The sequence below is a fragment of the Dreissena polymorpha genome, chromosome 16 (genome assembly GCF_020536995.1).
Source record: "Dreissena polymorpha isolate Duluth1 chromosome 16, UMN_Dpol_1.0, whole genome shotgun sequence".
NCBI classification, from domain to species: Eukaryota; Metazoa; Mollusca; class Bivalvia; order Myida; family Dreissenidae; genus Dreissena; species Dreissena polymorpha.
Genome location: NC_068370.1, coordinates 18,876,746 through 18,904,250, shown reverse-complemented (window position 1 = coordinate 18,904,250; position 27,505 = coordinate 18,876,746). Strand labels below are relative to the sequence as shown.

At 36.3% G+C, this 27,505-nt stretch overlaps 4 protein-coding genes across 12 annotated transcripts in view; 3 read left to right on the top strand and 1 right to left on the bottom strand.

The window, feature by feature from the left end:
• The window catches only part of LOC127861490 (single-stranded DNA-binding protein 3-like), a 479,133-nt gene that overhangs the window by 136,850 nt on the left and 314,778 nt on the right, over window positions 1-27,505 (top strand). The gene's annotated exons all lie outside the window — the stretch shown is intronic.
• On the top strand, window positions 5,216-6,822 carry LOC127861507 (U-scoloptoxin(16)-Er13a-like). The gene is made up of 3 exons (XM_052400072.1): window positions 5,216-5,384; window positions 5,929-6,025; window positions 6,667-6,822. Exons 1-3 carry the CDS (start codon window positions 5,318-5,320, stop codon window positions 6,770-6,772), a joined length of 270 nt encoding a protein of 89 aa, XP_052256032.1. The 5' UTR covers window positions 5,216-5,317; the 3' UTR covers window positions 6,773-6,822.
• LOC127861505 (U-scoloptoxin(16)-Sm4a-like) lies at window positions 7,949-11,773 on the top strand. The gene is made up of 3 exons (XM_052400067.1): window positions 7,949-8,117; window positions 10,667-10,766; window positions 11,593-11,773. Exons 1-3 carry the CDS (start codon window positions 7,955-7,957, stop codon window positions 11,696-11,698), a joined length of 369 nt encoding a protein of 122 aa, XP_052256027.1. The 5' UTR covers window positions 7,949-7,954; the 3' UTR covers window positions 11,699-11,773.
• The window catches only part of LOC127861481 (uncharacterized), a 49,522-nt gene continuing 38,490 nt past the window's right edge, over window positions 16,474-27,505 (bottom strand). For all 6 annotated transcript variants that reach the window (XM_052399983.1, XM_052399987.1, XM_052399984.1 and 3 more), the window contains 4 exons: window positions 22,682-22,841; window positions 21,432-21,585; window positions 20,301-20,456; window positions 16,474-18,404 (listed from right to left, as the gene is read on the bottom strand). In XM_052399983.1, coding sequence (XP_052255943.1) covers window positions 17,430-18,404; window positions 20,301-20,456; window positions 21,432-21,585; window positions 22,682-22,841 — 1,445 coding nt within the window. In that variant the 3' untranslated portion in view covers window positions 16,474-17,429. The remainder of the gene's footprint in view (window positions 18,405-20,300; window positions 20,457-21,431; window positions 21,586-22,681; window positions 22,842-27,505) is intronic.

Genomic DNA, 27,505 nt, shown 5'->3' with positions numbered 1-27,505 from the left:
TCACATCATGCATCAGGTATTTGCTTGATATATAGTAGGTGTCACAATATGTTTCGGGTGTTGGCTTGATATATTGGTGGTGTCACAATTTGCATCAGGGGTTTGCTTGATATATAGTAGGTGTCAAAATATGTGTCAGGTGTTTGGTTTAATACTGTAGCTGTCACAACATGGGTCTTGATATATCATAGATGTCACAATATACATCTGGTGTTTGCTTGATATATAGTAGGTGTCACAATATGTGTCTGGTGTTTGCTTGATATATATGTGTCAAAATATGCATCAGGTGTTTACTTGATATAAAGTAGGTATCACAATATGCATCTGGTGTATGCTTGATATGTAGTAGGTATTGCTCTATGCATCAGGTGTTTGCTTTATATATAGTAGGTGTCACAATAAGTGTTGGATGTTTGCTTGATATATAGTAGGTGTCACACTATGTGTCCGGTGTTTGCTTGATATATAGTAGGTGTCACAACATGTGAAGGGTGTTTGCTTGATATATAGTAGGTGTCGCACTATGTGTCCAGTGTTTGCTTAATATATGGTAGGTGTCACAACATGTGAAGATTGTTTGCTTGATATATAGTAGGTGTCACAATATGCATCAAGTGTTTGCTTGATATATAGTAGGTGTCACAATATGTGTTTGATGTTTGCTTGATATATAGTAGGTGTCACAATATGTGTTTGATGTTTGATTGATATATAGTAGGTGTCACAATGTGTTTGAATTTTGCTTGACATACCCTAGCTTTCACAATGTAGGTCTGGTTTTTGCTTGATATACTGTAGCTGTCACTATGTGGGTCTGCTGCTTGCTTAATATACTGTAGCTGGCTAAATGCGGGTCTGGTGTTTGCTTGATATACCATAGCTGTCACAATGTGGGTCTCACGTTTGCTTGATATACCATAGCTGTCACAATGCGCGTCTAACGTTTTCTTGATATACTGTAGCTGTCACAATGCGGGTCTAACGTTTTCTTGATATACTATAGCGATCCCAATGTTGGTCTGGTGTTTGCTTGATAATCCGTAGCTGTGACCATATGAATGGGGTGTTTGCTTGATATGGCGTAGCTGTCGCAAAGTGGTTCTGGTGTTTACTAGCTATACCTGCAGCTGTGACAATGTGGGTCTGGTGTTTGCATGATATACCGTAGCTGTGACGATGCGGGTCTGGTATTTGCTGAACATACCATAGCTGTGACATTGTGGGTCTGGTGTTTGCTTGATATTCAAAGCTGTCACAATATGGGTTTTGTGTTTGCTTGATATGCCGTCGCTGTCACAATGTGGGTGTTGCTGTTTGCTTGGTATACTGTAGCTGTCACAATGTGATCTGGTGTTTGCTTGATATACAGTAGCTGTGATAATGTTGGTCTCGTATTTGCTTGACATACTGTAGCTGTCGCAATGTGGGTCTGTTATTTGTTTGATATACCGTAGCTGTCTCAATGTGAGTATGGTGTTTGCTTGATATACTGTAGCTGTAATAATGTGGGTCTTCTGTTTGCCTGATTTAGCATAGCTGTCACAGTGTGTGTATAATGTTTTTTGGTTGCAGTGGTAGTGGATATGGTGTCTGCCTAGCGATCAGGAGGTCATGGGTTCGATCCCCACAGTGCGAGCGTTCTTTAGATTTCCCTTATATGCACCAAGTACTTTTTCTAGGAAACGAACTCAAGAGCGATTCAAATAAGCCTTAGGCTTTGTAGGCAATCAAGCTAAAATAAATAGGTTAAAAGGGACCTTTTCACAGATTTTGGCACGCATTGAAGATTGTGATTAAATACTTTATATTGATAATTTAAACGTTGGATCTAAAAGGCTCCAGTAAAAAACATGAGTAAAAATAAAGAAAGAAAAGTAACCCGCAATTGGGCTCGAACCACTGACCCCTGGAGTAAAAGTCTTACGCTTAGACCACTCGGCCATCCGTGCTCGTACAATGAGTGATATATTTTATACTCTATGTACCAGGTAAGCTATCTTCATAGTGTCACAAAACATAACGACAACAACAGAACTCTCCAAATTATTCAATCGTTTCGTGTTGCAACGCATTATAATGCGTTTAAAGCGTCAAAAGATGTCTTTAACAGATACTTAAAAGCATGAAAAATGTTCAATATTACTGTTTTCTCACAAATATCAGAACTACAGCGTATCTGATTTTTTTTAATTTACCAAAACGTGAAATGGTCTCTTTCAGAACAAATGTTTACTTGACCGTAGCTGTCATAATGTGGGTCGTGTGTTGTTTTTTTATTTACGAAAAGACCTATAAAATGTATTCTTTAGGTCTTTGACTTACGCTAGTTATTTTTATGTGGCTCTGGTGTTTTGTGTGTTAGTAATATCTTGTGTGAGCCGCAATCTCGTTACAGTATGCATCAAGTTATTTTTTAAATAGCATGGAGCCAACTTGATGCCATCAAATGTGTCGATAGATAAGAGTCCAGGAGCAAAGACTCTCAACTTAATCACGTGACATTGCAAATACAAAACCTCGACTTTCTATCCCCAGCGTGGCGTGTAGATCAAGCAATATAATGCTTGAGCAGGTACCGGAATCCACCATGCAACGTTGTGCAATTTTGGAATTAGTAAATAAATAACGCAATTGTATTTACGAATTTTATTAAAGAAAACACGAACAAAACATTGTTTTCACATGTATCTGATACGAAAGAGCGTTTTACTACTGCGATTTCGGAAAGTTAAACACGCATTCCAACGCCGAGCGGGTACCAAAGCCCTAATGTTTTACATAGTTAGATTTAAATAAAAATGAGATGGGATGTAAATGTATCGAATATGTATTGGTACACCGTTCATACCATTGTCCAAGCTTTTAATAACATTAATCGCAGAATTCTACACATTTGTCACTTTTAAATGTATTCTGAAATTTAGAATTTGATGACATTACTATTTGAACAGTAATCTAAATTGTATCACTTTTGCAATATTGTATATTTTGAATATTCAAGTGCACAGATTAGAGGTTTTCTTCGCATTGTACACTAAATTATAGGTCCTACGTGCGGGGCTTACGTATGGGATATTCCGCACTCTTGCGAGGATAACGTATTCTTTTTTTAATGTGTGCTTTTCCATTGACGGCATTGTGAGCACGTATTCACTCATCACCCAATTCATCTTCATTCTCGTCGCTCCAATACTGGGAGTCAAAAGGCTCTAGGTCAAGGTCATCCGGAAGTTGATGTATGACGTCATCAACAGCGCATTCGGCTTCCCGCAACTCGTGCATTTCGTTCTGTTTCTTTTCAATGAACGTGACGTAAGCCGCAATAACTCCCTCCAAAACTAGCAGACGGCAGCGCATTCGAATGCGGAAGGTCGGACAGTTGTTCCTGACTGCGTTGTGGTATCGTTTGATAAAGTCATCTCTTTTGGCTAGCAGAGTCTCAATCTGACACATACCGTGTTCCAGACGACGATCACATTCATACAGACGATCGTGAAAACACATTTTTTCAGTGACGCGTAGTGAACGTTAGGAATATCCGTGCCGTCGACTGTTTATATGACACCTTGCTGTGTATTTAACAATTTAAGCTTTTACTTCACTTGTTTTCAAAATGACATGTAAAAAGTGTATGCAACTCACGAAAGAAAGTCAACTTAATAATTTGCTTAAAGCACACTGCAAACAAGAGCAAACGTGCATGCATTAAATGCAATTATTCAACTTTTATATTGTGTTATCCGTATTCAGGTTATCTTTTAGTATATTTCACATTTGATGGGTGCAATCCGTACCTTGTTTCTAGAAACTTTCAAATATTCGCTGAGCTTGGAGTTCGTTGTCTTTGACTAACTAGTCTACAAAGACTCGCATTATTATAAGTTTGTATTAGTGTTTTTTCACCAGCAATAAGAGTTAAACACCAAGCCATTGACGACGTCCCGTTTTTCGCACGTTTTGAAGCGTGCATGTCGTCATGTTTTTCACATATGAGCCAAACCGAACATCGCTACGTTTTTCGTCTCGTACGTTGTGGTACCAAGCCTCGGTGATATTGGCACATTGGGTATATAATTCTCTATTTATGCTATACATAGTTTTTTGTCATAAAGTAGCTACCGGTAATTTAAAAATGTGTTGATCTACCGCGTCTAGCAAATACTAGTCATAAAGTTACCGGTACGTATGATATGTGTTCGTTAACGACGAAATCGACAACTTTCTATTGGGGCAGGTCTATGATTTGGTTTATACGTATTGTGGCAGATATAAGCAATAACTTTATTGAATATAACACAACTAAGCATGTGAAATTTGGTACATACATGCTGCACAATGCCTGTTATTTAAGAAATGTTTTTGTCATTGATCAAAAACTTACTATCGCTGACAACTTTTGCCAGCTTTCTGACAACTATGTGCTGTTTTATAACCTTCCACTTTAAATAAAACGATTGTGGCAACAATTCCGATATATTGGCATAATTTATTTATGTACTCCGGTACATGAAAGAGAACTTGCTGACCCGTCCACGGATTAGAACATGGTCGCCATGGTCATTGCGTGTTACGTCGGCCTTATCTTCAAGCTGTCACTCTTCTCACGAGTAGACTGGTCAACACTCGATGAAATAATAATTAGCACATTTTAATAAACGCTACAATTGTGCCATTCGGATGATACAGTAATTACTTATAATAATTAATGATCTCTCTCTCTCTCTCTCTCTCTCTCCTCTCTCTCTCTCTCTCTCTCTCTATATATATATATATATATATATATATATATATATATATATATATATATATATATATATATATATATATATATATATATATATATATATAGAGAGAGAGAGAGAGAGAGAGAGAGAGAGAGAGAGAGAGAGAGAGAGAGAGAGAGAGAGAGAGAGAGAGAGAGAGAGAGAGAGAGAGAGGGGAGAGAGAGAGAGATCATTAATTATTATAAGTAATCATATATATACATATATATATATATATATATATGTTACGATATAATGGGTATAGCATTAAGATATTATTTTCGTAATTTTGCTAATAACAACCGTACTTCTGAATAAATTTGCGGACACTGTTTCTGTTCGTTCATTCATGTAATATAACAGGGTTGGAAATCAGCTTGTTAACAAGAACCCTGGTCGTCAGTCTATCCTTAGCTCCCAGAATTTTATCAAAATAGCAAAACGAGGTCACTGGCACATACCACTATACCGATGTACGTTCGCCTGTTTGACCGACCCCTTTCTGCACTAAGTCAGATTATTCTCAGAGCTACAGGCGACAAGGCGGAACCATGGCGACGAAATTCTTCCTGCTACTGGCCCTCATCGCGTGCACATATGCAAATTTCTTTCAAACAGGTATACGTTTATGTTTTATGATATATATTATATTGATATAAAAGATGCGAACCAGCTATTGCTTAATAATTGTATATTTTGTTAACGCCTTAAAGATTTACTAAAGCGGCACTTCATCGTTCGTGCGCTTCAAATTATATTTTTACTCCGAAGCAGATTTTCGTACATACATGTGCTTCACCAATCTGCCAGCTTGTTTCGCGAACTTCTTTTAATATGTTGGTGTAAACAAAATATAACATATACCATCGGTTGGAGTATTTAAAGTATGTCAACGTCGAAACGGAATTATGCCATTACCCGGAGTGTCGACCACCAAAACATCACCATTGCCCAGTTAATTTAAAAAACAACACTTTGGATCTATAATTATTTTTAGCCGAATTAACATTTGAAAACATAGCTGCAATTTTCAGCTATTTTTTTGTATGTGCTTCTTTTCTGTGGGAGAAAAGTTCACCTTTTGCATGAAGTAACGAAAACGAATCAATTGATTGGAACGGTGGTGAGTACTTGAGGTTTGATTGGAATTGTATCCCTTCAGGCAAGTGCCCGGACAACCGCGGTGCCGGTGAGAGGTGGAACCCGGCCGGGACCTGCATGGAGTGCTACTGTGATCACCAGGGTTACGGCTGTGACAGGTGACGACATTTATAGATGTACAGTAAAAGTGATAGATAACGGCTAAAATTTGATTACCTGATCTAAAAATATTTTGATAAACATCGTTTAATTTGCAAATTTAAAATACAGTAATTTTCGTGCCTTTAATCAATTTGTTCACAGTATTTGTTGCTCTGGGCGTAGTATTCGTTACATATATATGTTCGGAAACGTGGCATCCATGAGATTAACGTTATTACAGCAGCGTAAATCTTGCCCTAAAAGTAACAAATTGTTCTTCGATGAAGAGGCATTGTACAGTGAATTTATCCCTATGCCGAAATATTTCTCATCAGTTTGTGGTTTATTTAAATATTAGTACGGTACGTTCATAATAAAACTCGAAGCAAAACCAATGTGGTTCCAGTTAGATGGCGTGTAACATGCCGACCTAATAATATATTTGAAATGATTCTGAATGTTATTATTGATACCAATCATGCGTGTTTATCAGTTTAATAACATTGACATTTTTTCTGTGCTTCGATTTAGAATCCTATTTATATGGTATGGTATATTATACCATATAAATATGATTCTAAATCGAAACACAGAAAAAAAACGTCAATGTGATTAAACTGATAAACACGCATAATTGGTATGTGTGTTCCCGCTTTAGCTGTCAGCCGCTGACGCCCATCATTGGCTGCTATCCTGTGGAGTCCAGGGGCCTCGCCTACCCCGAGTGCTGCCCGCGTCTCGTCTGTCCTCCCATCACGCCGTAATCATCTTTACTCGACTGTATTCCATATTTTAAATAAATATGTATAACCAAGTCTGTATTATATTGTATTTACTTCAATCACACTATAGTCATATCAACGGACTACATTACATAAAAACGTCAAACCACGTCTGAATTATCTAGTCCTCCCATCAAGCCGCACTCTGTATGTCATTGTACTGCACGGGATGTAATAAACATGTAAAACCAAGTTAGCATGGGTTGCACATGTTCGTAAGTTTAGCAAGAAACTACCAGTTCATACAAGGTTTAATTATTGAGTGCGTACTGGTGTTGATGGGTATTCCAATGGCACATTCTCATTGTCGGACGAAGTACGGAACAAAAAATCTGTAAATCGAGATCCATTATGTCTAGTTTGTTTAGCATATTTTGTTTAGTTTGAAGCCGGTGTCATACCATCTAACGTGAACATGACTGTCAACAATACAGCACACATATTGTAGATTTTATATACCAAAGAGACATATTAACATACCAGTACATGGAAAAAGGACAGGGACGACAAAAGGCCAAAAAATGTCCACGTGTTTTCAATTACCTGTAAATAGTTAAACTGACCAGTTTTGACAAAAACCCACCCTAAAAACGTGATTTTCATGTTGCAATGACAACAAATTCAAGCATAATAATGTTTTCGAATGTTCAGCAAATTGTTGGCGATCTTTTGCTTTTCTAAAATAAAGCATCGATGATGTCCTTTTTGGAACCTTATCCTTTTTGGCATTGGAGTGTTAATGTCATGCTATCACATATGGTTCTGAATATAACGTGTCAGTTTGCTTTGATTTGATTGTCATCCTTGGGCACATTTATGTTCCTATTCGTTTTTCCGTGAATCATTAAAAACTGCATTTTTAAGTGCATGGCTTTTGCATCGAAACCTAGAAATGCACAGATGTCACGTGCAGAGCAACTATTTGAACACATCTGACTGGAAACCAGCTAAACTTGGATACAGTGGTTTCTTTTGGCAACCATATCGCGAATGGTTCTATATCTTTAAAATTCATGACTTAAACAATCCATGAGCTAAACACTAATTTTATTATTTATTTATCTGTACGATATGATTTGCACATAAATACGGTACTCGCAATATCTTATCAACAAGTCAACAAGCTGTAATTGATTGTGCAATTCCCACGTCTGCAGACTATATATGTGCACAGTGTGTCTGAGTGAAGTCACAACACATCATTTGAGAGATTCATACCATCATATACAGTTGCGTCTAAAATTTGCTAGTATGTCGACTCTGCGAGTGTTTGCCCTGGCCTTTGCGTGCGCCGTCTCGTGCGTTGATGGAGACTTTACCCTTACAGGTATACTTTGATAAAGTAAAAACGTGTTGACCTGTGTTGATGGTATATTAAAAATGGACACAGATTACATTAAAAAAATGAATTTCGCCTTCAATTAATCGGCTTATACCCACATTACTATATTACTATATAATTACTTTACACTTTCACGTTACGAACTTATAGTTTGCTTGTTTAACAGATATAGCTCTAGTACCCATGCGCGTACACATACATGCAAGATCAAAGTTACAAAATAGATCAGACAATTTCTGCATTATTTATACCCCCTGTTCACCAATTAAAATATGATAGACATTGCTTCTTATATATGCACACTCAGTATGTTGAGTGTTCCATTTCAACCTGTAAGACTTTAACAACTATATAAGGTGAAGATCTCTTCAACAAAAAAGTGGAATAATAAGAGCTATTAACTAAGTCTCCGACAAATACTTGGAAATTCATCCTGTCAACCCTCTTTATAGCTGACCTGATCAAATCGTGAGACTTTGTGATCGCTTTTTGTCTGCCGTTCGTCGTAGTCATATACCATGTGAACACTAACGGCCACGTTTCAATCGTGATACATCGGCTATCTCGGATTCTTCCGTAAGATATGCAAATAAATCGTCTGCTGATCCAGAGTGGGCCACGTTTATTGCCCACTTTTCAGTAAACTTGATACGAACATTAGTCCCAATGATTTATTGGCGGAGGTTGAAAATGGGTCACTTAGGGTAAAAAAAGGTCCCTATGTCAAATGAAAGAAAAAGCCTGTAAACACTCAAGAAGTCATATTTATTGTCAAATCTCAATGAAACTTGCTCAGAACATTTGTTGTACGGTAATAATATCTCGACTGAGTTTCAAAATGGACAATCTTGTTTTGTTTTAAAGCCTCAAGGGTGGGTTGCATGAGCATTTTTTCTCATGACGCTTAAAGGGATCTTTTCACGGTTTGGTAAATTGACAAAATTGAAAAAAGTTGTTTCAGATTCGCAAATTTTCGTTTTAGTTATGATATTTGTGAGGAAACACTATTACTGAACATTTAACATAGTCCAATATAGCCATTATATGTATCTTTTGACGATTTGAAAACCTAAAATTATAAAGCGTTGCAACGCGAAAAGATTGAATAATTTGGAGAGTTCTGTTGTTGTCGTTTAAATTTACGAAACTGCGAAGATTGCTTATAAGGTACAAAATACTTAAACTGTGCATAACCGGCGGAATAGCCGAGAGGGCTAATGCGTTTTTACTTCAGACTAATTCCAGGACTCCGGGCGTCACTGGTTGGAGCCCTGGTACCGGCTACTTTTTTTTCCTTTTTTTAATTTTATTCTTGTTTTTTTACTGGAGCTTTTAAGATCCAATGTTTACATTTATCAATATAAAGCATTTAATGACAAACTTCAAAATATGCCAAAATCTGTGAAAAGGCCCCTTTAATGTCAATCTTTTACCAATCTTTATGAAACTTTCACATAACATTTTTCCTTATGAAATCTCGGCTGAATTCGAAAATAGTCCCGGTCAATAAAAGAACATGGCTGCAAGCGGGCTATCTAGTGCAGTTTTCCTTATATGGCTATTGGAACTATTGTGAACACTCTAGAAGTTACATTTTTGTGAAATCATCATAAATCTTGGTCAGAACATTTGTTCTTATGATATCTCAACCCAGTTTGAAAGTGGTTCCAGCGCATTGAAAACATGATACGTGGGGTAGTTATCCTTCTTGGCTTTTGTAAAAACTTGTGAACACTCAAGAAGTCACATTTGTTTTCCAATCTCGATTAACCTTATCCAGAACCTTTGTTCTCGGTATATATTTGCTGTCAAAATGGTCACGCTCCATTGAAAAACTTTGCTGCCAGTAGGAGGGGCAGTTTTCCTAATACGGCGAAAGTGAAGAATCTAGAAGCCACATTTTTCCCACAATATTCATGAAACTTGGGCGATTTTTTTTCTTAAAATAACTCAGCTTAGTATGTGGAAATGGGTTTGGTCATTAAAAACATTGCCAACAGTGGTTGGGGCAGTTTTCCTTATATTGTTTTAGTTAAAACTCTCTATAACTCTCTAGAATTCACAGCTTTGTCAAATATTGATGTACTATTTTGCAAACATTTGTTCTAATGATAACTCAGCTGAGTTTGAAAATGGTTAAGTCCATTTAAATACATGTCTTCAATGGGGCAGGCAGTTTGTCAAATATGGCTTTAGTGAAATTTTGTGAACACTGTGTCTTTTGCCCAATCAGCATAAAATTTGTTTTGGTGTAAAAAGCAATGTCGAAAGCCACGTTTATTATTCAAACATTTTTAAGTTGCGTATATTAGTTTATATCTTCCTTAGGCTCTTTTGTTAAAAATAAATTAAACACATTCATTATCTTTTCAAATTCTTTAAAATACGAGAATACTGTTATATAAATTTGTAAGATAACTAGGACCCACTCTGCATCCTGAAATGTGGCTAGAGGAAGCGCAAAATCTGCAAAATACCAACAAATTACTAGCGAGTGGCATTTGATGCTTATTCTGCGGGTTTTCTTTCAAAAGGTGTCTGTCCTGATGGCCGGCAGGCAGGAGAGCGCTGGGTGCCCAAAGAAGACCCATGTTCGGAGTGCTCCTGTAACCACCTAGGCTGGGGCTGTGATAGGTCAGTGCTAATGTAACTGCTATGGAAAGTAGCATTTGTAAGGCCAAGGCAAATAGTGCTTACACCAATTAAATATAAGAAGCAATGTGACTTCTAGATTCTTCACTTTCGCCATATTTGGAAAACTGCCCCTCCTACTGGCAGCAAAGTTTTTCAATGGAGCGTGACCATTTTGACAGCAAATATATGACGAGATCAAAGGTTCTGGATAAGGTTGATCGAGATTGGAAAACAAATGTGACTTCTTGAGTGTTCACAAGTTTTTACAAATGCCAAGAAGGATAACTACCCCACGTATCATGTTTTCAATGCACTGGAACCATTTTCAAACTGGGTTGAGATGCTGTAAAAAATTGCTAGTCACTATGAAACTTGAAAATTGTAAACTAGCCACATCCCATTAAAGTGGTAGCCACAAAGAAATTACAAAATGTACCAACTAGAATGTACCAACGTTTGTCGGAACTTAGCAATTGGTCAATTAAGTTAAAAACAGGAAATAAAACGTAGACCGATCTGAGAGGCACCAATTAGGACTCTGCTCTGTGATGTTCTTGATCCATGAAATTCTGGTGACCTTATGTCAATCATAGACACTGCATGCTTTCCTGTTTGCAATGTGTTAGATCATTATTAACAACAGACATGTCTGTAACTCCAGAATGTATGTTCAACATTTTCTTTGGCAATGTCCAACAGTTCTGGCTGTAAATTAAACATTTTGGTTTATTTTTTAGATCTTGAAATAGAAACGTACAAAGTTATTTTTAAATAATAAATTATTGTCACTGTAAATATTCACTGTTTTCCTGGTGTTTTCAACTAGCTGCCCAATTCTGACACCAATCATTGGCTGCTATCCAGTGCAAGCCGCTGTCCTGCCCTACCCAGAGTGCTGCCCTAGACTCGTGTGTCCACCCTTCCAGCCCTAGGTCACATCCAGCGACCCCTTTATGAAATGATGTTCACTTGTTGGTTGTGTATCTGCATTAAATGCCAAGGAGTAATTGATTGTGTTATTCTGTGTGTATTGTATGTGTAATAAACCGCATATGTGCTTTTTTAATGATCATACATTGTGCACAATATTGCGGCGTAAGTTAAGATCACCATTAATACTTACATAATTGTATTGTTTTACTAATGAAAAACTACAATGCTTTTTAACCAGACAAAACACATTCATTTGAGAAATGCTTATTCTGAAAGAAAATCAAATGGAAATCACAATAAATAATATAGTATCGATCTGGTGCAGTTTTTGCAAAGAGTTTTCAGTGGCCACTTGCAATTATTGTGTGCAAAAGTAAACCTGAACCCCTTCATTTATTATTAAAAGAATCTACCAATTACCAAGAAATACCTATAGAGCCGGAAAGATGTAAGGATCACAGACCAAATAGGGGAAAATTTAACAGTTGCAGGTGTTTCATTTTAATTGTTTCGAATAAAAATTGAATAAATGGTTATCTAAATGAATAAGAAGTACAAAACACAAAACAATTTTGATCTCTTAAAAATAAAATACTTTATTCTGTTAAAACAATTATATTAACACTAAGCTTCACATACAGTGTGATACAGTACAAAAAACAACAATGTCTGTTGTCATGGACATCAATGTCAGTTTAAGCTTGAATAAAATCTATGACACTAATAACAACATACGAGTACATAACACACATCAATATTTAGTAAAGTAGTGTAACTTGATTATAGCCTGCACATGCATTACTTATATTATTTATTAACATTTGTTATTTTTGTGAGAATTGAACAGGTCTTCAAATAAAAATAATAACATAAATATATTGTACCTATAAGTTAAACATAAATTATCAATTAACCTGCTTAATGATAATTCTAAGATAACATGAAACATGTTAAAACTAGCCGTTACAAAGCCAATAAAAAGAAATCCTTGGCAATGCGATATTCAGAAAAGCACTCAAACATCTTTCATGCAAATAGAATGTAAACAAGTTTCAGCGTCTTGACAATAACAATGTTGTTATAATGATTCGATCTAGAGCTACCAGGTACGAGTAATGTGGTGGTCATAAAATATATATGTAGCAAGTCAACAAGATAAACACACACATATTTGTAACAAAATGAAATGCTAGTTAAAATTATCACAGAACTGCTTGAATGGTACCAAAACGCAACAACATGTCAACTACAAAACCGCAATGAGAAAATACACCAACAACTGTCTGGTATGTGGGCTATCCAGCTCTCACTCTGGTACGTTGACTATCCAGCTCTCAGTCTGGTATGTGGACTATCCAGCTCTCAGTCTGGTATGTTGACTATCCAGCTCTCAGTCTGGTATGTGGACTATCCAGCTCTCACTCTGGTATGTTGACTATCCAGCTCTCAGTCTGGTATGTGGACTATCCAGCTCTCAGTCTGGTATGTTGACTATCCAGCTCTCAGTCTGGTATGTGGACTATCCAGCTCTCACTCTGGTATGTTGACTATCCAGCTCTCAGTCTGGTATGTGGACTATCCAGCTCTCAGTCTGGTATGTGGACTATCCAGCTCTCAGTCTGGTATGTGGACTATCCAGCTCTCAGTCTGGTATGTTGACTATCCAGCTCTCAGTCTGGTATGTGGGCTATCCAGCTCTCACTCTGGTATGTTGACTATCCAGCTCTCAGTTTGGTATGTGGACTATCCAGCTCTCAGTCTGGTATGTGGACTATCCAGCTCTCAGTCTGGTATGTGGACTATCCAGCTCTCAGTCTGGTATGTGGACTATCCAGCTCTCAGTCTGGTATGTTGACTATCCAGCTCTCACTCTGGTATGTGGACTATCCAGCTCTCAGTCTGGTATGTTGACTATCCAGCTCTCAGTCTGGTATGTGGACTATCCAGCTCTCAGTCTGGTATGTGGACTATCCAGCTCTCAGTCTGGTATGTTGACTATCCAGCTCTCAGGTCAGTAGCAACTACAAAACACCTCTACTCAAAGCTCGCACAATTCTTACCTTTTTTTTTAATGGCATTACATTAATTTAAAAATGACTATTGTTTCCGATTTGATTGATAATTATCAATAAATACATATTTTTTCAGATTATTCTGAGTCAAGAATGTTATTTTTCTTGTTGAAAGTACTGAGACTTAAATTTTTCAAAGTCCTTGGATAAAATTAATTGTCCAATATCGCAGGTTTTTAACTATATCTTACTATATCACCTTGTGCAAAATTAACTTTTATGGTGAAAACCTGTTTATAAATTAATATAATATACCTGTTACTTAACGCCTAATACAATTGGGAATAAAAATTAGCATGGATACATCCTTTTCTTGTACAAAATGTGCAGGCAAATAAAACCTGCAAATTGTAGTATAAAATGTACAATGTTCAAGCCATACTGAATTGTGTCATTCAACAATGATAACAGTGCTTAAATGTAAAGCAATACAAATGAATTAATGTGTAAAATAACAGTAAATCAATGTCCACACCTTTGAATTTCAATACTGGTTCATAAACAATGATTTTTATTTTAAAGAATTATTGTATGGAAAGAATCCATTGAACATACAATATTATTGATTAAATGACATCCATTTTAAAATAAATCCATTCAAATGCCATTTAATTTGTAGACAAAAAAACACAAAATACATACAATAATCAATAGTGATTATGGAAACAAATTTGCTGCGAATGGCATAATTATATATTTAGAAGTGCCTAGCTGAGAATCAACAAGAAATGTGTTTGATCGGAAACACTATGTCCCCTTCTGCGCCGCTTTGATTTTTTTTAACCTTTGACCTTGAAGGATGACCTTGACCTTTCACCACTCAAAATGTGCAGCTCCATGAGATACACATGCATGCTAAATATGAAGTTGCTATCTTTAATATTGCAAAAGTTATGGCAAAATGTTAAAGTTGGAGCAAACAAACCAACAAACAGACCACCAGACAGGGCAAAAACAATATGTCCCCCACTATAGTGGTGGGGAACATAAAAATTACAAAATCCAGTTAGACTCTCAAAGTCAGAAATAATACATAAAATATTAACCATTAAAAAATAACTACATGAAATAAATAACTAGCACGCTGCAATATCTACACATTTATCATGTATATAAATGCACCTTTATTGTCAATTAAATGCTTACACACACTATAATAGAATATAATAGAAACAAAGGTCATGTTTATACAGATAAAGTTACATAAAATGTGCAGAACCTTTATTCTGCAGTGTAGTAAATATTACATATTACAGTAATATTAGATTTATTTCATAATTAACTAAAGACAACAAGCAAGGCATTAGTGAAATTACATTACAAGATGTGTTTTTTATTACGGTATGTATGAAATTACTATTATTTTCCTCCTTATGATATAAAAAGGGTTTAGCTCAGAACTTATGCATACACTTAGCATTTTTATATCAGATACGGCAGTTTCACTCACAAACCTGGCTATTGATTTGTGTCTGTCTAACAGCTGAAACAGTCAATGTTTCTGCTGTAAACAGTAGGTCACCATTTCGCCAAACAAAAACAGTGAACTTAAATGCATCAGGAATGATAAAAGAGGTCTTTTAATCACTACTTGTCAAAATAATTATCTAAGCATTCATTTGTCTGAAAAAGGACAGCTTTGTTACAATATGCATCAACTTCTTTACTAAAAAGTCCCATTAATCTAATGCAGGTTGATTCGTTGAATGCATACATCACATTCTGTATAAACCAAAAGCTTTTAAGATATAATTGATTTTCAAATTTGTAATCCCGTTCTAATACATTTAATTGATCAAAATGCATTAATTCAACTCGTGACTATTAAGTCAACATATATTATGTTTGCAGATAATTTAAACAGTAAAACAAATTGTGATATGACACCAGTTGAAATTGTTTGAAATTAAGATAACATTCAAGTCCCAAATGGACACTTAACAGGTTTTATTGGGACTTTTTATTAATAAATCACACAATTCCATGAGCACTGTTAGGTAAAATGCTACCCAAAATATATGGTTTAGCAAGTTAATTCAGTAACTTCAGTATCACTTTTTGTGATGCAAAGCATGAGTAGTAATCCTGTGATATTGTATCATCACTAAAGACATGATCAGCTAAAATAAATGTTACACTATGTTATTCATTACTGGGTAATATTATTTAAACAAACCAAATATGAAAGGATCCAAAAAATAAATAAAAAAACCCATCTTTCTTAAAAAAGCAAGGTGACATGTGTACAACACTTCGAGCCCTATCTAACTACAACTATAATTACTGCCATTTAAGCACCAAGGGACTATTTCTGAGATTCTACATACATATAAATATGGTATAGGTCTTTCTTTTGCCTAAACATTTCAAATATATCTATTATAGTCAATCATACAGTTGAATTTTTTAAGAAGGGCTTATAAAGCCTTTAAATGAATACATAAAATTTATAAACATTTAGTTTAAACCTATTTATTTGAGCTTGATTGCATAGAAAGCCTAAGGCTTATTTGAAACACTATCGAGTCCGTTTCCTGGGCCTAGAACCAGTACTTGGTGTCTCTAGGGGAGATCTAAAGAACGCTCTAACAGTGGGGATGTATCCGTGACCTCCCGGTCACTAGGCGGACACCATATCCACTACGCCACGGTGACCTTTTGATGAACATTTATTATAAGTATAGAAATTAATAAAAAACATATGTTGCTCTCAATTTATTGGAAATACTGACAAGTAAATGTGTTCGATTCTTTAGTTTGATGAATAGTGAACATTAGACAGCACTTTATCTTGAACAAGGGACAAAATTGTCACAAAACCAGGTTTTCATTGTGAAAAAAAAATCTGATAAAGGGAGAAAACTCAAACTGAACTTTTGAAATGAACAAACAAAATAAACCCCCTTTGTAAGTTTGTTTTAAAAAAAAATCTATTTTTAGTCGTGGCGACCTTGACATTGGAGATATTGACGTGATTCTTTCGTGCGACACACCGTCCCATGATGGTGAACAAATGTGCCAAATGATTTTAAAATCTCACAATGAATGACATAGTTATGGCCAGGACAAGCTCATTTATGGCCATTTTTGACCTTTGAACTCAAAGTGTGACCTTGACCTTGGAGATATCGACGTAATTATTTCGCGCGACACACCGTCCAATGATGGTGAACAAATGTGCCAAATGATTTTAAAATCTGACAATGAACGACATAGTTATGGCCCGGACAAGCTTGTTCCGCCCGCCCGCCAGCCAGCCGCCAGCCCGCCAGCCAGCCAGCCAGCCCGCCCGCATTCGCCAATCTAATAACCAGTTTTTTCCTTCGGAAAACCTGGTTAATTTTCCTTCGGAAAACCTGGTTAAAAATATGAAAACATTTAACAGCTTTTCATTTTACCAACAGCAGCATTTTGTAAGCAAATATTCCAAACAATAACCTTGAAAAACAAAAGTAAACAAAATTGTACCGAAATGTGCTTATCAAAATTGTGAATGGACAAACAGTTTCACAACATATCAAAGCTTCTGCTGATGCTTATAGGGAGCGAACTTTAAACACATTGCTGACAAATACACCATGAGTAACTTGGCACATCAAAGCTTGCAGGGTCAGCAAATTCCTTAACTTGATAGAGCAGATGCAGAATAAAATCCGTGTTACGACTCGGGTCTCCCATTGGGACCAATAATAGCATCTACAAGTAGTGTGGTAATCTGTTCAATTTGTTCGTCCCTCATATCATTTGCCCGTCTCATCAGGGGGGACGACTCAGGGCTGCCTGTCTGTTTCCTGGTCGGTGAGCTCATAGCAGAGTCCGTGTAATCTGCAGTCGGAATGTTTATTGATAACGCAGGAGTTACAACCTTGATGGCTGGTTTGATTGGTACGATCGGAACGGTGGGTTCATTGGTGATGATTGGAGTATCATCATAGTTTGTCAGCTCTGGGGAAGGCATGGGATCCCTTATTCCAGACGCAGTTCGTATTGACCGCGAGGAGTCGAGCGGCATGAACTCTGATGACTGCTTCTTCTGCGGTCCGGTGTTGGGATTTTTCACTGGATGCGAGATCTGAATAAACTCAGCCTCATTCTGGCGATAACTTGGACTGCTCATGTTTATCAACGAATTTGACACAAGCGATCGCTGCGTAAGTGATTTTGCAGACTTCATGCCACTGTGCGTGCTCCTTGCACTTCCAGCCCGTCCAATCGAAGGTCTGGGCATAAACGGTGCTTTAGTGAACATAGGCTGTTCAGTCTCACTGGACAATGGTCTCTGTCCATTGGGAACATTCAGTGTTCCAATTATGTCCAAATCCACTTCTCGTGTCTTAGAACTAAACGTGGGCTGTGAGGGTTTCACTTTGGGGTGTTTGTAATCACTCATCACACTAGAATGCGAGTCAGCAATGCTGTTCTTGCCAGCATTGTACAAAGCATCTTGTGTATTATGTGGGTCAAGGTCTGCTAAAGCGAAGGTCACAGAAAGACGTTCGCCTTCTTCGGTGTGGCCGTTCTGTTTCTCACTGATCCTGGAGCTGACGTTCTGCTTGATGACCTCGTCCACTGTCAGGCTTTCAATTGCTTTCTCCTCTTCTTCTGATCTGGAGTCGATGGTCACCACTGTCACCTGGGAAAAAATACAAAGACAAATGTACAAAACATCATATTAAATATCTGTGTACCAAACCTGGTACAGATTAACAAGTTGTATTACCATACTTCAGAATCATAGTATTTTTTTTACAGACTAATAAATGGGTATCCGGAGAAGTGCCCCCCTGAGAACTGCCCCCTTATTTTAAAGGGGGCGGAGAACTGCCCTCCCATCAAATCTGTAGGGGCAGAGAACTGCCCCCCCTGTCAGAATTAAGTAGGCGGAGATCTGCCCCCTCACAATAATTCAAGGGGCAGATAAGTGCCCCCCCTGTGTCAACTTCAATTAGCATGAAATGTCGGGCATCATCATCACACCTTTTTACCGCAAACAGCTACTCAAACAACAATTGTTTCTATTGTTACCTTTAAAGAAAGCCGCATAAGGGTTTATTATATGGAACCGTCTAAATCCGTAATTGGTGAAAACAAACAAACAAATTATTGTTTTCAGCTTGCATAAGGATGTAATAAATTGCATACTTATTGTTTGTTTTAATTATGGGGAAATTATCAAATATTTCAGCCACGAAAACTTTTTATTACCAAAAAGGGATTTATTTATTTTTCACATAGGGGAAAATCACGTGATTATCAATATGGCGACGTCCATGCCGAGGCAGGTATTTTTTGCAGTTTTATACCTCTTATTACTTGTATATTTTTTTTGAAATTTCGCTCACTTTCCAACCAAATTAGCAAGAAAGTTACTGGCGTTTTTGTCATTGTAATACTCGCTCTTTATATCGACTTTACTCGTCGCGAAATTTCTTTATTGAGGGGGCACTTCTCTGGGTCATCAATTCTGACAGGAGGGCACTTCTCCGCCCATTTTTCAGCAGGAGGGCAGTTCTCCGCCCGATAAAAAACAGTGAGGGGGCAGTTCTCCGCCCAGTGAACAATCTTTGAGGGGGCACCTATCCTAGAGCCTAATAAATGTCTGCAATATTCTTTGATTATGAAAAAGCTTTTGGAAATAAAGTGCTTTTTAAAAAATGAAAGTGGAAATTAAGTTGAATAACATAAATACAAATGAAATCAAATACATATCGTAATTACCATTTCTGCATAAATTTTTAAATTTTGATTGGCATATAAGGAAGCTTGGGAAGTTTAAAATTATATTGGGCTTAATAAACTATAAATTTTTCACAGACACTAATGCCATAAAAATGCATGGTTGGGCACAGACTAAAAACCTTCCAAAACCTACAACTTTCGCTGTGAAAGTTGGAGCAGATAGAAAAGTAGAATACACATAATTTTGGAACTATTCATTTTATAGTGAATTAGTCCATAATTCTGCCAAAAACTTGTCACAGCCAGAATCCCTTTCTTTACTACCATCTACACATTAAGGTAATTCTTCTGTGACAGTATGATAAGAGATCCGAGGGATAGTTAAAGAGGAATTGAAAACAAATTTGGGACCATATATTTATAGTGGACAAACTGTCATAATTCTGCCGAGAATTCTTGCAGCAAATATTCCTTTCTAAACATTAAGGTGATTCAATTTTGAATGTTTCAGCCAGACCCTGAAGTTAAAGAATTGACAGCACAAGCCTTAGTCAACTGCACATTTCATATTGGTAAAACAAAAAAAGGGCCATAATTCTGCAAAACAAATCCTTTTATCACAAGCATCTGACCATTAATCTAATCTGCTAATCTGTGAAAAATTTAGTGAGAATAGCTTACATACATTTGCTTCATGTCTCCTGTTTGGATGGGGGCATTAAAAAACAAAACATTTATAGCCACATTTAATTCTTATTGGCCAATATTTTGTTTCCAAATTAAGTTAAAGAACATTCACAGGATTTCTTCTTACTCTAAAATGATAAAAACTACATATCAAATACATTACCTTGTTCTCCTGCTGCCGTCCATCGACACCAGGCTTGTTTTTCTTGCGTTGTTTAACCTTGAACTTTGTGTCGGGTTTCCCTAGCTTGATAGATATGGAGCTGGATTCATCAGGGAGCAACTTGGTGAATGTCACCGGATGAGTGTCACTTGCACTCTGAAACAAGTTGGTATTAGAGTTATAAGTGTGTGATAAGCATTGCTTACTGGGTATTGATAAGTGATAAGCATTTATCCATAGGGCATGGATGCCCCACATTTCACTTTTGTCAAAAAATTCAACTTAAGTCAAACACAAGCTGTTTATGGCTTAGATTGACTTTTGACCTTTTCATTTTGACCTCGTTCCTTTAAAGGTTATGAGAAGGGTGATACACACACCACTTAGTCATCTCATGGTGGTCATCTGCAGTTAGTTGTCTTAAAATTGAATGATGAACAAAAAAGTTACACCCTGGTCAAGCTGTTTTATAGCAAAATTTTATGTTTGACCATGTCCTCATGGTTATCTTCAAATGGTTATCTTCAATGGTAATTCATCTTAAAACAGCAATATGAATGACAAAGCTACAGTCCGAAAAAGATGTTTTATGGCCAAATTTTACCTTTGAAGAAAACGAATAAATACCTTTGAGGTAGGGAGACTAGTGTAACACATGACAAATCATCTTATAATGAATTGTGTTTGAGCCTACTTATGTTCAAATCCATTGATAAATGGCAAAGTTATGGCAGAGAAAGAAAAGTTCAAGCTTTTGTAAGGCCAAACTTGACTTTTGACCTCTATTTGCAACCTTTGAGGTAGAGAGACGGTTGTTACACACAAAATGCCATTTCCTTATTGTTGTCATATGTGGTAATTCACTAAAAATAGCATGAAGAATGAGTGTCACCTTGACCTTGGATTGGGAGATAAATTGTATTTGGGTAAAGTTATTACAAAATAAATTAATATATGGCAAAGTTTTGGTGGATACATGAATTTTTAGGCTGCTGTATGGCCAAATTTGTCTGAAGACGTCTATGTGTGACCTTGACCTTTGAGGTCAGTTGTAATATTCTACATCTTGTCTCATGATGGTTTACTTTTGCACCAAGTTAAAAATCCCTCCACATATGTCAAAGTGCTTACAGCTCTAGTCTTCTCTGTGCCCTGCTGGCGGGGGGTGATGATCTTGGTGTTCGAGGCCTGCACCTGGTCCTCCCAGGACAGAGGTATGATCTGGTTCTCGTTGCGCGCCATGTTTTCCTTGCCCTCACCATTCTCAACATCCTCTGGGGGCTTCCTGCAAGGGAAAGTTAAATAAACAAGAGCACCGCATAACGGGTGCCACGCTCGGCTGCGAAAGCTTGTCAGATTTTTTTATTTTTTTTAAGAGGTCACAGTGACCTTGACCTTTGACCTAGTGACCCAAAATGTGTGTGGCGTGTAGAACTCATCAAGGTGCATCTATATATGAAGTTTCAAAGTTGTAGGTGGAAGCACGTTGATTTTAGAGCCAATGTAAAGGTTTTAGCACGACGTCGGACGACGAGCAGGCTATGACAATTCTTCGGGTTTTCTCAGAAAACAGCCTCGCTAAAAAGATGTCCCCTGCAGAAGCCTTGTAATGATTATTAATTGACAAATTTTAATAAGTCAAATAGTAGCTCAAGGTCAAATTTAGGTCAGGTGATGTGAGTGTGCTGAGTGTTAAATGGAAGAATCTTAGCTTTATAGGAAGCAGTATTGATGTTTAGCAAACAATCTATTCTTGGTTAACCAACAATGTTGTCCTTCTGAATTAGTCTAAAGTAGGTCAATGTCAAAATGAGGTCAGGTGATATAGGAGTGTTTAGAACTTTTATAGATCATATCAAAGCTAGTATCAAAGGTTTGTAGCAAGTGGTATTGATTTTAGATGAAACACATCAATGAGGTTAACCAAGAATTCGGACCTTTCAAATTAGTCAAAAGTAGGTCATTGCCAGATAAAAATGAGGTCAGGTGGTGTGGGTGTGTTGATAGTGTACAAATACAACATTCATACAAGTATCAAAGCTTTGTAGGAAGCATTATCCATGCTTGCGTTATACGAAACATGTCATAACCATAAGAGACGTAAAATGTTAATGAAAATCATAGAAATTGTTACATTTTGCAGCCATAGGCATGGACCGACTCATGAATTCAAAACATATCGAGAAAACAAATAATGTAAAATGTTTATGACAGGGACTTAAGTCAATGCCTTAAAATAAGGATCACAGCAAAGCTTGTTAAAAGTATTTATATAGTGCATTTGATATGAATAAATCTGTCAGAATTTTCATTTAACAATGTTGAAAAGAACTAAAAATCAGGAGAACCACAAGAGACAACTACATATGAAGAGTACCCACACAGGGCTTTCCTCCTTGCACCATTTCTTGACCTTGAGGTCATGTGTTTGCACGTTGCCGTTGATACCGATGCGTATGCGGTCCCCTTTCTGCAGCTGCTGTGCTATACGACTCCCCACAGTGCCCTCTACATTGTAGTACTCCCCCTGGGCATCCAGGTCTGCAAAAGAAATCCATAATTGTCACAAAGAAGGGAGGTAAGCAGGGTTGCTATAAAGCAAGTCAACTAGGGTAACAATGAAGGGAGGCAACCCTTACAAAGAAGGGAAGAAAGCAGGGTAACAATACTAGAACTCCGCGAGTTGGATGTGTTGCCTGATGGTAGCATACCTGTGTTAACTGTTTACTATTATATCGGGGACGGGACATTAATTCTTAATGTTGTTACTATCAAACTTTTTTTTGGCCTATTTAGTAGCATACTGAATAAGCAAAAGTTTTATTAAGAAATGAATGAATCTATAATAAAAAAAAATTATGTTTAAAGTAAAGCTCAAGACATAGTAGTTATGAACCTTTTTCGATTTGCGGTCGCTGATTTTGAAACCTGAACACTGACCTCAAGTTCAAGATCAAGGTCACAGGGGTCAAAAAGTTTATGCGCATGGAAAGGTGTTGTCCAGATACACATGCTTACCAAATATGAAAGCAATATCTGAAGGGACACAGAAGTAATGAGCCTTTTTCAAAAAGTGTGACGCCGCAGACACCGCCCAAGCAAGTAACACCTATATGTCCCCTAACCACCATAGTAAGGTGACACAAAAAGGAGGCAACTAGGATCACAATGAAAGAAGGCAACCAGGGTAAAAATGAAGGGTGGCAAGTAGGGTCACCATGAAGGGAGACAATTAGTTTCACAATAAACAGAGGAAATCAATGTCACAATCAAGGAGTGCAACCAAGGTAACAACCAAAACTTTGTCACAAACAGGTTTTTTTACCCTGCGTCGCTCTGTCATCTATATTCAAGGGGAAATAACTCAGCAACATGTGGATCACTGGGTTATGAAAACAATGTCCTGCTTGATGGTGTTGAAATACTGAAGTTTCAATTTAAACGCTTGAAAAATGTGGAAAAAGTTCCTTTAAGAAACTTTTAACATTTTATGTGGACTGACTAACTGAACAACAGCCTGACCTCAATTATCCACCTTTACTTTGTCTGCGGGGCTAAAATGATGGGAGTCTATCAGCGAAAGAATGTATTGCAACATGTATTGTGTAATAGTTTCCTTCAAGAAAATCAGTGTCTGTGTAAGTGTGCGTGGGGGGGGGGGGGGATATACACATAAGATTTATGCAAGATTTATAATTGGCTTACTTTTCTATAAGAAGGCAACCATTAGGAAGAATATACCATAAAATATCATTAAAATATTACACAATTTAAATGGGGGTAAAAATCATAGCATACATGTACCAACGCAAACATGTGTTTGAAATCAACAAAGGGAATGATAACTATGAGAGCACATATCAGCAATTACTCTGTTGCTTAATAAAACAGAATGAAATGAGTATGTACATCAACACTTGATTGGTCATGACCAATGTTTCCGAGACGGCTAACAATCATAGGCATATAACATCAAATATATACAGATATTCACAGTTTACTGAAAGCTTTAATGGTAGTGTATGCTACAAACTGACACTTCAAAACGGCTGATTTTGATGAGTAAATGAGTGAATGATAGCAATCAAACTTAATCTGACCCCATCAGAATTAGTTTTCAAAATGTGTAGAACTTTGTGCATGAAATATGGCATACATGTATCCTTAGGGTCTACTTTCAAGTTAGATTTAGACCTGTTTTACCTGTTAAAACCTTAAATCACATGATCAACATTTTTTTATTTAATGTGTGCTTTGTGTACAACATAACAATGGTTAAGCAGACATAATATTTCTGGATTATTTTTTACAGTAACAAAACAGAACTGTAATATAACCTTTATAATAAGCAAACAGTAACAAAGTAATAATGATACAATTAATTTAACTACATAAAACTCATGCCCCTTTCCTCCAATAAATGTAAACATAAACAACAAACAAATAAAAACATCAACATAATGATAGTTACCCTACTGTTATATTCAAATAAAAATAGAGTAAAAAGTATGTAAGGTTTGCCATGGTATACAATGATGTAATCCATACCTAAATACTCTTATGAATGTAACAGCTTAAAGTAACTGAATACAACTTTTATAAGAAATCATCTGAAAGGTGTGGAAAATCACTACAATATTAGTTTAAACTTGGACTAAAGAATGAAGGCAAGGACACACCTTCTGTGGCATTTTATTTGTTATCAAGTCAATGCCAGATTAGCATAACCATGTTAAATGTTCACTTACAAAGAAAGAATTCAATCTTCCCACAGCAAATCTGAACCATTGCCAGATATTGCCAGGATTTATGTTTACAGGGCATAGGTTTGTTTGTTGTAATTTAATTAAATTTTATAAAAATATGTTTAACTAGAGTTCTATAAAACTGCTGGTTGTCAATAGATATGTTTAAAATTATTGAAACAGCAAAGAAAGATTCACAACACCTACAGCTTATAAGCAACTTATCTGTGACTTTAATAGTTTCAAGTTGTTTTTTTCTCCGATCTTAAAACAAAGCAGCATTTAATTTAGTTTGTCATCCATAAGTGGTCATATGACCTGTAAATACTAGGTAAAATCAGATGCAGCATAACAGGTAACATACCTCATATCGTTCTCATCTTTATAATTTAACTGTTTCCTTTACATGTGTTCTTATATTTATCACTTCTTTATGCACGTGGTTCGTTTAATACATCATAACGTTGCATGGTTATGCGTATTTTAATATCTCTGTCATCAAAATATGACAATGCATATGTGTTAAATGGCCATTATGACATACATAGATTTTTCAAAACCTTCCTTAATCAGCATCTTATTTGACTGAAGAATATACAACATATTTGTTCATTAATGATATGCAAGATACCAATGCATTAAAAACCTCACTACCAAGTAATAAGCTCCAAAATGATGTACTACAAAAAAACATAAAGTGAAAATGGATTGTATGCCGAATACGGCCAGTGTAGTTTCAGACCAGCCTGTGCGTCCGCCAAGTTTGGTCAGGAGCTACCTAGTCTCCTATGAGACCTGGAAACTTTGTGTGAATTTATTGTGGGCACGGTTTCTACTGACCAGGCTGATCTTTTGATATGCTGGCAGCATATGGTATAAGCCCCATTTTCACATGTTGTAAATATCATATGGACATCATGAAAGCATAATATTTGCTTTGTTCAATAAAATATTATGTTGTGTATATATTCAGAACTTATACATCATTTCATGCAGTTGTGAATTGTTATGGTGTTTATCATTGAAAGAAGGTATATATCTAAGATATTATATTTCAGGATTGTGATGTTCTGATGGTTTGTATTGAAACCTATTGGAACACACAGTCATGTAATATTCACTAATATATAAACATTTGTACTGTATTCTTCTATTTCTGTATTGCCATATTTCAAACTTCGGATGTCATGAAGCTATATGCCTAGAATTCTACTTGCCACTTGGAGATAATGAAGTTAACCTGTCTCTGATAACACACATTTTGTTGGTAAAAGTTTATATATATTAATATATATATAATAAGAAGTGTATATTTATATTCATAGAGCATTGTATCAGTATTTAGAATGTAAGAATGTTATAAACAATGACATTCACATGATTTTGAACCGTTAGTAAAAGAAAAACATTAAAACATACAATACATTTGTTAATTAATTTTAAAAAGAAGATTTTTATAATAAGTGTTAATAAATCTAATTTTTGTTTTAATTTACAAACCAATCTTTATCACATAATAGTTTAGTCAGTATTACCTAAGTATATAAAAGAATGGATAAGTGTAATGCATTATTAAAGACATGATTCTGCATTTAATAAACACAGAAGCTAATGACTGAAGCCTTGTAAAAATTGATTAAATGGTCTGTTTGAAGTCTTAGTAAACAACAAGGGTCAATGTCAAGGTGAAAATAAGTGAGTTGATAGAAGTGCTGAGCGTGGAACGGAAGCATGAAAGGTTTTCTGCAAACAATAATTATGTTACACAAACTGTCAATTTGGGTATATAAAGATTTTCACATTCTGAATGAGTCTAAATGTAGGTCAATGTCAAGATAAAACTAAGGTCAGGTGATGTGGATGTGTTGAGCGTTTAAAGATAACATCCATGCAAAGTACAACTAACTATGGTTTGTGGCAGGCATATTAATATTAGATGACACATGTCATTTGCATATTCCATGAATTAAATCCTTCTGTATAGGTCAATGTCAAAATTAGCAAAGGGTGATCTGGGTGTGTTGAAAGTGCTCAAATAAACCGTCAATGCATGTATCAAAGCTCTGTATGCAACATTACTTATGTTAGACAAAATGTGTTATCTTCTGTGAAGCTCGTACAGACAAACTCTCTGACGGGCCAATCGCTATAATGCAATCAGCACTATGGGCACCTCCATATTTAAATTTCAAGAAAACCTCCAGACCAAAATGGAAAGTAAGAGAAAAACAGAAGCCAAGACCCGCCTGTGTTATAACAGAGAGTTTAATATTGGATTTACAGTGTATATATACCTCCTGCATCAGTAGATGCAATGGGCTTAACAAAAGTCATTTAGAAAGCAGAATTCTAAATTTGCTCTAACATGATGCAGCTATTTAAGCAGGTTAAACATTAAGCAGCATGTAAGTTACTATTGCTAGCATATACAGGATATGATGTACCTTTTGGGTTAAAAGT